At 35.3% G+C, this 12,095-nt stretch overlaps 1 protein-coding gene and 1 long non-coding RNA gene across 2 annotated transcripts in view; one reads left to right on the forward strand and one right to left on the reverse strand.

The window, feature by feature from the left end:
• The window catches only part of LOC113045859 (vasoactive intestinal polypeptide receptor-like), a 30,797-nt gene extending 25,604 nt beyond the window's left edge, over positions 1-5,193 (reverse strand). Inside the window, exons 1-2 of the mRNA XM_026206563.1 lie at positions 4,822-5,193; positions 2,681-2,768 (exon numbers count right to left, since the gene is read on the reverse strand). Of these exons, the coding sequence (XP_026062348.1) occupies positions 2,681-2,768; positions 4,822-4,875 (142 nt within the window). The 5' untranslated portion in view covers positions 4,876-5,193. The remainder of the gene's footprint in view (positions 1-2,680; positions 2,769-4,821) is intronic.
• Positions 5,194-10,054: 4,861 nt separating this feature from the next.
• On the forward strand, positions 10,055-12,095 carry LOC113046422 (uncharacterized). The gene is made up of 4 exons (XR_003276080.1): positions 10,055-10,130; positions 10,221-10,259; positions 10,415-11,381; positions 11,478-12,095. It is a non-coding gene; the product is annotated as an uncharacterized LOC113046422 (long non-coding RNA).

Here is a 12,095-nt window from a genome sequence, read left to right on the forward strand (position 1 = left end):
AATTTAGTACAGGCTTTTAACAGTTTAATACAGGAAGTTATTTTGAATGTTTCTAAACGAAACCGTTGAGGAGCACCATTAACAGTTGACTTTCATTTTTGGTTAAATTTTTCAAAATATCTTCCACTTGAAGTTGAATTACAATTTGCATTTATTGGTAGCTGTGCTTTTAATAAAACACACAACTTTAATAGTGTATGTACATATGTGTGTTCATTTGTTATAAATGTATTAAGTAATGTAATATTTTTTTCTTTTCCCAGCCATCCAGTGACATTAAGGATGTTGAGAAAGAAATTGAAGAGGGCATTCTGATTGTAACTGAGGAGCAGCAATGTGATGTGCTTCCCAAGGAATAACCAACATTGGTCTCATTTGGACATCCTGTCATCACTGACATCTCCCATGTCCCCAAGGCATTTGGACTCCTAATGGGTCTGTATGCAGTGAACATCCTCTACCTCCAGCGCATTAAATACACCATTGAGGCTCTGCAAAAACTTGTGAAGACCAGCTGCTCCCACCATGTGCTCGCTACAGCGGCAGGAACTGTAGGTGTGGAGAAGTGAATGTCCAGCGCTCTCTCCACCCTCAACACCACAAATAAGGTGTCCTTGAGCAAGGCACAACTTCTCCCCGGGCGCTGCAGCATAAATGGCTGCCCACTGCTCTGGGTGTGTGTTCACGGTGTGTGTTCACTGCTGTGTGTGTGCACTTTGGATGGGTTAAATGAAGAGCACGAATGTATGTCATGTCACTTTCACTTTTCAGTGTTCATGATGTGTCCATCAGCACTCTTTTTAGAATGTACATTATAGTTTATCATGTCATGACTTGGAATATGCATGTTCTCATGTAAACAAATGTTGTTTCCCCTCTCATTTTCTTAAACAGTATGTACACATTTTCAGTATGTAGCATTATGATGGGGGACGAGTTTGGAAACTTTCAAGATCCTTCTGATGTTAACACTTCTGTCTGGTCATGTTGTGCTATGAAATTTAGAATCTGACGGTTTAGATCTTTGTGCTTCCATGTGCATTCATTCCATTTATATCTTATTATACAGAAGTACAGTACACTCATTTTTTTTAACTAATTGTGATGTTATATACATATATCTTGGTTTCTCATTTTGACCATGACTTGCATTATGGTGGGGGGAGTGCATGTGAACTTGTGCAGGGTTAATATGCAGAGTTCAACCTTCTGATTTTCATATTGAGTTATGAAATTAAAAACAATCCCTGTGGTTTTGATCTGATGAATTGAAATGCAACTATTTGTTTCTCAATCCCATGCCAATGTTATTTATTATACATCACACTTTCAAGTGTCGGTTCAGATCTTTAGACATGTGTTTGTATTTTGCATTTTTTGTTTTGTTTATCAATTATCAGTTGATGTGTTGACAGCAAATTGCTTGTTCAATTTAAATGTGAATGAAAGTGTTGTCTCTTATCATTAAATAAATTACATAAAAAAAAGTGTTTTGTCATCTTTATTTAAACATTTAAGGCAGTGGAGTAACATTTGTTTATGATTATTGATCGAAGTTAAAAAAAAAAAAATCCCTGTTGACACAACATGATTTAGTTGACTGGACTAGAAAATAATAGTCAAGTCAACTTAAAGAAATTTGTTACCTGGACTAACTCCACTCTAATTTGAAGTTGTTTCAACAAGAAATTTTTTGTCAAGATAACAAAAAATTTTTAGGCAGCGGGGTAACAAAATATTTTTAGTTGACTCAACAAATTCTTTTTTACAGTGAGTTATTTTATCCCTATAAAGTGAAAAACTGTACATGTTTTAACGTAAAACAAAAACTATTTATGATCAAATTATTTATGATTATAGCAAAATAAACATAATTTATTGGAGAGAAACGGTAAAAAAAAAAATTTTTTGTTTCTTGTATATTTCTGTTAGTGATGTGCATTTTGGGCAGCATTTTTGCTATTTAGTTAAACTTTGTTGCATTATTTTAATTTCATGTGCATTATGAATTATAATTTTTTTGTCTTTGTGTGTATGAATCTGTGCACAGTCTACATAAAAGTACTGGCCATGTTTTACGGATAGCTTTTTTACAATGAACTCTAATTCATCATGTGACTTTTTATTATAACACCTGTATTATTATTGTGGTTATCAGTGCATGTTAAAGAACAACAAAGCCCCTTTGCGCAAGACATTTCACTCAGAGGCCATCTTTGAAATGCTTCTCAGGCAGCTATTTCTGCAAATACAGCTCCTGAAGTTGCATGTTTAGGCAGGCACCATGCAAACCATAGGAAACTGCAATGATATGAACACTTTACGAATTAGCACCTGACTCTTTTATTTAGATGACGAGACTTCCTGCCATATTGCACATTGCACTTTCTCCTATTCATAATCTTTGCCTATCCATCGTTTTTGGTAAAAAGCTGAATTTGGTATATTAACTTGAATAGAAACATATGGTTGTAAAATACAGACACCAATATATCATGCTGAACTACCTGAAACAACACCACTATATTTTCAAAGTGAATATCTGGCAACCACAACTGTTGCTTTTTTACCATGTATTTAACATGATATTTTTACAGTGCATAAAACCAATATAGAGAAATCATTGTGTCTTTTTAATGCGTACAGTTGTCATATAGTGTCTTATATGCACTGTACATACCTGATGTGACATTTTCCAGCTTGGACAAACATTCTCTTTTCTCCGCTTCCAGCTCCCACATGACCTCACACATCTGGGCAGACAGCATCTGTTTAAAACAAAAACACAATCACAAGATTCTGACAAGAGGTATGTTTTACATGCAATAAAACATGTCTTCAGTTTTTAAGCTTCAGAGAAAAATTACATCACATTTCTGAATAGCAACAGACCTTTGATCATATTACAATTTGAACATAATTACTTTTTGAAGAGTATGAAGTGAACTGTTGTGCATGTGACACTGCCTCTCCCTTTTCCTGAAGATTTGATGAAGGGTAGGACAATTCATTTTGTTCCTTTGAAATTTAACAAGCGTTGCATAAGTACCTTCACTGTACAGAGCTCTTAATAATGTCTCCCTTCACCTCTGTCAATCCCTAAAGGACTAACCTCCGGACATCTTTATGGTGGAAAAATTCACGACATAAATTATTTGTCATACAGTTGTCTCTCTGCAGCTGTATCCAATTTTCCTTAAAAATGTAGGCTGTATTAAACAAGAAAACATTCTCAAGGATTCCTCCGTAGAGCACCAGAGGACAGTAAGATTTATAGCAGGTATATGGCAGATGAGGCCATTGAGAGGTGGCATCAATCAAAATTTCACTTCAGAGCAATTTTTACTCTCAAATCTGTCCACATGCTTACAGAAAGTACGACCATGGGTCAAATGTTATTCTGTTACCTGAACAGTCAGTAAGTGTGATCTACAGCGGTGTTTTACAACTTGTTTTCCACGGCACTAGCCCCATAAATAAGGCTCATGAGCGCCTTCTTCAACATGTGTCCCCTTTACCTTGTTTTATGCTGAATATCATTTGTTATTATGATCAATATTATTAAAATCACTTCTGAACAAAACCCAATCTAAATCTTTCTACGTACTGACAGATGTACCGCTCTTCAAACATTTTGAGATATGTGCCGTTCATTTTAGCTCAAGTGCAATGTTGTGCGTTATCAGAGCACAAGTTCTCTGTATTATTATGTGCCCAGAGCAAACAATAGCAATCTATTGACCATATACTGTACTGCGTGGGGTGACATATTCTGAAGAAAATTCAGCTGCATGGCAAGCTGTACTTTATAGAGACATGAGTCACTACTGTCTGCAGTGAGGAAGAAGCTGTGATCAAGGACAGTGCTGACGAACAGAGAAGAAAATGAGAGTTGTTACCAAGGCGTCACACTAAGTGAAGAAAATCATTCTTTTCACTATTTCAAATAGAATGATTAACAATATGACAACCAGTTTAGATGGTAAATACATGCTGTACATTTGAGTATAGAGGAATCTTTCCATGGTAACACTGGTACTGTGAATGCATGCTGTTAATCCTAGCGATATCAGTTAGGAGAACTGATATTCACTGACTGATTTCCCAGGTTAACCTGCAGGAATGACCAGATTTCTAACATTAGAAACCCACATTTTACAAACTTTTATGTGTGATGCATAACAAATCTAATGATGGAAATGTAAGGTAAAGCAGCATGTTAACATTTTGGCACGTTTTAAAATGTTCTGAAATCCTAAATAAGTACATAAGTTTTACTTCTGGCTAGAGATAAGGAAATTTGAATTAATTCAATAAACAACTCTACGCATTATAGCCTATCTCTTCAAAGGCACATAATCTAACTGGTTATTATTTAAATGTATAAACAAGCTTTATTAATACCGCTGAACAGGATATGCTTTATCAAGATACCAGAGAACATTTCAGTGCATAATAGAAGCTTTATAATCAACATAATTACGTGCTGTCTATAGGCTACCTAGTTTTAATCTTAAATATGATTCATTTCTGACGGATAATGCAGGAGAGTTTAAATTGACTTCTTTCTTACCCAAGCTAAAGGCAAGCCAATGAAATACTTCACAGTCTCATAAAATGTAGCCTACAGTTTTAATCGGTTCCTTTACAAAATTCTGCTCTATGAAAGAAAGGGCAGCAGCAGCAGTTGCTGTGAGACAGAAGAGCAAAAGAGCAACAGGACCTGACAGTTTGTTTGAGGACTAGGTGTGTTAAATAGCCTTCTTGAGAGCTTTTCTTTCGTCGATGACTAATTAGATAGAAAACTGTGTTGATACTCACAGGTCCTAACGAGCAGGTGATGAATAAAATCAGCATTAGTTTAGACATATCCATTTCAGGAGATTCAGCAGGTTCCTGAGATTACTTTGCGAAAGGTACGATGCTCAGAGACAAGTTGACGGCCGAAAAGAAACTGACAAAGTATCCGAGACGCCAGGCAACTATGCGCTCCGGTGCGCGCGGGTTCAGCAGTCCTTCGCCACCAAACCTTTCCTTGTTTCTCCCTTATACGAAAAACACTTCATTCATAAACGCCTCCGGAGTGATGCAAAGCCATTCACAACAGGCGTTTGCGTGCACCACGTAGACACATGACACGCGCGAGTTGGACTCGACCCACGTCCTAACGCGCACTTCCACAGTAGGTGTGTGTGAGTGTGCGTGTGTGTGAGTGTAGTCTATAGTAACAGCAGCACAGCCCTAAATTACAGTCATAAGTGACTTTTTCTCTGTCTTAACCTGTACGCACAGCTCTTTTCATTAAGGGCACAGAAATTGTTCACAGCCTCTGCTTTCCACTTTCCCGTTAAACTTGTGATCTCTTAAATTATCTACTGTAGTTAAACGGAACGTTATGTAATATTGTGATATGTAATGTAAGACAATAATGCAAACGAACACACCAATACAAATATGAGAGCTCTTGCCATCTCATAATCACCAATGTAACTGACTGTTGGATGTGCATCGGAATTTTTAACAAACGTGAGAATGTCTTCCATTTATAGAGAAATGTATAAGGTAAAACAAAGCGGATATGTAAATGAGTATGCGCTGCTTGCAGCATGAAATCAAATTTCATCTTTTCAAAATAACCAGAAGAACGAGAGAAGTGCAGCATGTATATAGCTTGACAAAAACATTCTCTGAAATGTTAAATGGTGTACATGTCCTAAAGAACTGATATTCATTTTTATTTATCACATACTATCAGATCTTTCAAAATACTATACTTTCTACATTACTCCAAATGTACTGCTCAAACCTTTTACTACAGAGATGCATTGATTTTATGTTGTGCTGTACCAGCACGCGAAACTGCACCTTTCATCATTACTATAATATTGCATACAAATAAGTTATACTGGAAGCTGGAAAAAGACAAAAGTCAACCATTTTTGCTAAATCTGTGCTCCATTTCTATTATTTATCTATTGATATTAAGTGGCTAAAATGAAAGGTGTGAAACAGACAATTGACTCACCCACCATGCATTAAATTATTTACCACACACTACAGAATAATACTGGCCAAAGATCTGTGAAAACAAATATGTACAGTACAGACATGAAAGAAGCAAAAACATCATTGGTTCATTTAACTTTTGTGTACTAGCATCCTGGTGTTTGTTGAATGTGCCTTTGTGAAAAGGTATCCTGGTGTTTTGTTGTATTTAATTTGGATGAGTCACAGAACTGCAATAAAATCCTACGGAATAAAACCGCTGAAATATAATACAGTGTCACATGTTACCTGAAAAGTGTTTATGCATTCTGTTTAAAGTCCCTCTTTCTAAAGCCATATTTCTAAATTACTCAGCTACTTTGTGTTATCAACTTCCCCGATCAACAGTGTCATAAACGTATCACATCCCTTTCTCTTGACATTCACAAACAAAACCTTCAAAATCTTACTCAATCATATATTGTTTCAGTGCTGCCAGTCTAAAGAGGAAATATGCTTTCACATGTGGAATGAATGAGCTGAAATCATCTTTGGTTTTGGCCGTGGCTTTGTGATGGAGAAAGAATATAACACTTCTTATCTCATACTTCATCTATCACTATCTTCTGGACTCGATCCTCCTTCAGCCCACATCCTGTTGAAATGGAGGAACCCTGCACCACCCCCTCAAGGCCTGTCTGCATTAAAACAAGCCCTTACTATCAACAAGTGCTCTCGTATATCACACACCTCATAAAGGTGACGGAACTTCAACTTTGAGAATTACTGGTCATGTCCTGTGAGTTGATATGCTGTGAATAAGTGGTGACAATATTTAGTTAAACTGAAAGAATATTATTTATCACCTGTATATTTCCTTAACGCTTCTGCTATGGAAAAAATTGTCCTTAACTACGTGCAAAACAATTGACTTAACCACTGCAGTTATATCACAGTAAATGAATAAATAGCATTTTCCCAATTGATATTTAAGATCCCATGACAACAGCGTCAGTTCCCAGAAACAGCAGACATGTTCCTATTGATGACAATTAATATTAGGAAACATCATACATCTGGGTGGCATGATTGACCAAGAGCCGAGTGGAAAACAGTTTTATGATTATCACTTCACACTTCCTTCATAAAGTGTGGAACAATAGTTTATTAAAGATTCATTCAATAACTCCTAGTTACATTATTTCACCATTGTCATCGGCTGAAACGGAAATAACTTTTTGTATTTTCAGTCACACCCAAGAATAAACATGGGAACAATGACTCGATTTTTCTTACTTAAGTGGGTTATTAGCCGAGTCTTTTGATAGTCTACTATCAATATCAAGGCATCAATTCAACTCCAAAGAGAGCTAATCTCTGCTTTATTTGCAATACGATTATTTATTTCTTGTCAGGCTGTCTGATAGAAATTCTTATAGGTACAGTGTTTGGCCCGAAATGGGCTAACTTTATTAAACATTAGCATGGCAAGCTATATAAAGCTACAACAAGAATGACCCTGAATATTGTAATGCCATAAAATACTAAGTCTATATTATTTTAAAGGATAATCAGTCACCAGATATGTTTATTCTTTCTTCCTCACTCAAGCACCCTCATAAGTAGTTTATATACAGTATGTAGGCATATATTTTATTCCTCTCAAAGCTGTGTCTCCAATAAAAATACCCACTAGGCAAGGTTAAATCACAGGGGTGCAGGAGTAAAAGCTAATTAAATCATCGAGGGTTGATGCTTTGGGCAGAAAAGGGGGTTGTGATTTATAAGCATTCGGTCAAATCTATTCTCCAAATGTAATAGGGTCACAGACTGACACAAAGGTGGACCTCTTGACTCAATTTAGCCTCTAGCAAGTCAGCATGAAATCTGGTTAGAGATCGGTTTGCACATTAAACCCCCTTACCTGGAAGGAACCAGAAGCAATGGTGGATGATGATAATAGTCTATGGCTTTGTTGTCCTTGAGAGGGAGCAAACTGTGTAGCACTAGCACAGCTGCTAAAGTCTTCTTAGCTATACAGGTGAATCTTAACACTCTATTCGTTTGCTTCTGTTTTTGCCCACAGACAACAGAGTGTTGAAGGTTTACGGTGGATTACATACTGAACAGTTTTATTGTAATGCAGAGATTTGTGTGTTTGGCTGAGAGTTGATTACACAAACAAATATGAAGCGTTAAACCTGCTGTTTGAATATCAAAGACTGCACAAGTCGTGGCCTGCATGTATAAGGAATCGTGTGCCAGTGTATTTTGGGAAAATTCACAACCTGTCTCAAAAAAAAAAAAAGAGAGACCACATCCAATTTTTGCACATCCAATTGATTTAAATGATTTAACGAATCAGAAAAGTTATTGGTATTTTCACTGCAGTGAGTCATATACTTTATAATACTACCTTCAGTTGTTCCTTATTTAGTCCCTGAATGTTCAATACCTTGGAGAAATTGATTGAAACTGGAATCATCCTTGATACTATGCATGTGGAGGCTTTTACATTAATGGGAAACACAATGACGTAATGGGGTGAACATATAAATAGATAATTTGTTAGTATGAATTGCAAAACAGCTTTTCTAATTTTTGACACGCTGATAAGGAGATTGTCTTGATGTACTTTCACCAAATAGGTTATATATTTGGACATGATGCTTTGTCAGCTGGTCCAACAGAGCCATTTTAGTAGTTTTCCTCCACTATTTGAATGATCATACAAACCCTGGTACATGATCAAACTGGAATGCTCTCTTGTTTAATCTGCTGGTCATATTCAGTCATGACTGGGCAGTAGTAAGTTGTTTAAAAGCGTGAGGATGTCAATGATTTGCTTGCAGGTAAAGACAGAGGTCTTGAACAATGTGATCTCTTTGTGGAATCTAATCTCAGGCTTAATGACTGACAATCATCTTGCCCATGATTTTTCAAATGTGCGTGTAACTTACAGTTGTGACATTGATGTAATAAATAAAATTACATTCGGTAGGAAATACTGTGATAGTGAGATAGCTGGACACAAACATCATAAGGGACAAAAACATAAACACCTTCTTTTTTCCCCTTTACAACATTTTTACTTCTGCACTACACTGAAGCACTGAAGTTTTCTTCCCAGGTTACACCTCTTACACGTGGTTGCTTTCCTGTAGTGATATTTTAGTCAGCTCAATTTGTTTCTCTGTTGCAACAACTAGTTGACTGCTTTCTGCAGGACAGGAGAGCTGCCGTTGAAGATGCAACACCCCATGTGCTAATTTTTACAGTGCAAGACATTTTTTCTTCTTTTTCTCAGAAACAAAGAGTTTTACTGTTAATGAAATGCTGTAAATTTACTGCAAGTGCTTGATTTATGGATTATCGGCAGTAAATTTAGATGTTGAAAGACCAGTGGTTATAGAGGGTTGCAATCCACACCAAGGTGGTTTCCAGAGCACTTCAACTAAACATACAAGCAGTTTCTCACAAATCATTCATCCTAGTGTATCATGCAACGTCTGTGTTATATTTTTAGTGATCATTAACAGTGCCAATTGATGCTTTTCAGGTATTTTTTAATATTCATAAATGAGCTTTTTATAAACACTTACTTAAGAAATACGACAAAAAAAAGTAAAAAATCCCAACTTTCTTTTTGAGCATTTTGTCTTTACTTACTCTTGAAACATGGTATTATGATTAATGTTGGCTCTTGTATGATATAATGCTTCTGATACTTAATAAAATAGCTTTTTTTTTTTTTTTTTTTTTTGCTTTGGATTGCTAAAATATTAATGTTAATGTTAATTAATACAGACATGTAAAAAGGTAACAAGCAAATGAATACATTTTAGATGTTTATTTAAATAGCAATATTTGAATGTACAAAACTGTATCTATTTTTACAGCAATTGTTTTATAGTTTACCATGAGTAAGTGCTCACATCCAACTGACAATAATTCTACAACCAAGAATCTCCAGAGGCAATACATACATCTTACTTTCAGTTCCTAAACTAAACTGAGGACTCATCATTACACCCTGAGCTCAGAGGAAGTGGCTTTTAACACTGTTTTTAAATTAGTATGAAACAAGACCTCATTGTCGCTGCTGAATGATGCTGGTTAGTACTACTGAGTCTACTAAGGCTAAGGTAACATTTGTATTTTTTTTATATATAACACATTTAAGTGAATTTGTTAGTACATGTAATTTAATCTATATATGTATTTTAATATTCCAGGTTTACTTTGAGAAGATATGACAGAAGAGGAGACATGTGGTAAGACATACATTTATTTCCACTGCTTTTTGTGCCTTAATGTGTGTTGTTATCTGAAGTCATGGTCAAATCATTTCAATATCAATCAATACTGTACTTTACATATTTACATCCACCTTTGTCACTGTTTTTTCTTTTTCTTTTTTTTTTTCAAGACACTTTTGGCAAATGGTTTCGCTACTTCTTGTTCAGTGTCTGGGTCATCGACATGGTCCTGATATTTTTGGTTTATCACTTAGAAACTAATTTGAGAGTAAAAATAAGAAACTGCCAAAACGAGGGATGCCAAGAAGAAGACTATGTCAACAACGAAGCAAGTGGCTTTACATGCGAACAAGCCAGCTGAAGCAGTACTTGAACAATTCATGTCAAATTGCTCTTATAAGAACTGACACGTTGTAATGGACTGTCTTAATATGTACTGTATCTTACAATAATGTATCTTAGTATGTAGTCTGCAGTAGGCTTGACAATGTGTTGCTCAGCTTTTCTGATAAAAATACATTATACTGTAAAATAATGCTTTGTTTTAAAGTTATACTGAAAAGATAATATGCTTGTCTAATACCATTACAAAAAATTCTGATAAGTTTCAGGTGGGTCAGAACATTATCCTCTTAAATAACCCCTTAAATATGTGAGAAGACTCAATATGCTATATTTTTGTTGAATTTGGAGACATGAAGGAAATTTTGTCATTTTTAAAACATTTATTTTTCTTGCAGTCTGAACATTTGTATGCTTTCGAGTAGTAAATGTCCAAAATTTGTTAGTGTTGCAATAACGGAAGCATATGGACAAGTGACTAGACATCAGTCTTAATATAAAAATAACCTTAACATCCCACAACATGAGTAACAAGCTGAAGTAATAAAAAAAAAAACAAGTTTGCTTTGCCACTAACAGAGGAGTTTTAGTTTAGAGAGGATTTCTAGCAAACATCAGTTTTTTGTTTTGTTTTTGTTTTTGTTTGTTTTTTTCATAAAGAGCAGTGGTTGTCAGTATATAATGCATACTTTTGTCTTTAAATTCAATATTTAATGCAACATTTGTTTCATTAGTTTCGTATTTAAAGAGGAAAAAGAAAAGATTCTTCACATACTACTTTAATACCAGCACAGGGTAAGCGAGTCTGAAATGGAGGGGATGTTAATCTCCTGGGAGGAAAAAATGTCCTTTATTTGTCTTTTAGTTTCTCATAAGTAATTCATCCTGTAGTGAACAAGCCAAAGTACACAGGGTCAAGCCTGCTGCAGCTGCTGCCAGGAGACACACACATTCCAAAGGGCAACAACATGCATGACAAGATGCTTCAGTTCACATCCACACCAAAGTAAATGTACAAGAAGACAGTGTATATTCACCAGACACAAATGTTGTGTGGCAACCTTGAATGTCTCTGTAATCACTGTTGAAAGACCAATGGTTTCAGAGGCTTGCAATCAACACCAAGGTGGTTTCCAGAGCACTTCGACTAAACATACAAGATGTTTCTCACGAATCATTCATCCTAGTGTATCATGCAATGTCTGTGTTACATTTTTAGTGATCATTAACAATGCAAATTGATGCTTTTCAGGTATTTTATTAAATAGTCATAAATTCGTTTTTTATAAATACTATATCTTTTTCTTTTTTTTTTTACTTAAAACATACAACAAAAAAGTTACAACTTTTTAGTTATCTTTTTGTCTTTACTTGCCCTTGAAACATGTTATTATGATTACTGTTGGCTCTTGTATGATATACTGCTTTTGATACTGTAATCAAATTGCTTCCTTGTTTCTATTTTGCTTTGGATTGCTAAAATGTTAAATATATGTAAAAAGGTATCAA

Source organism: Carassius auratus, chromosome 27, assembly GCF_003368295.1.
Source record: "Carassius auratus strain Wakin chromosome 27, ASM336829v1, whole genome shotgun sequence".
NCBI lineage: Eukaryota > Metazoa > Chordata > Actinopteri > Cypriniformes > Cyprinidae > Carassius > Carassius auratus.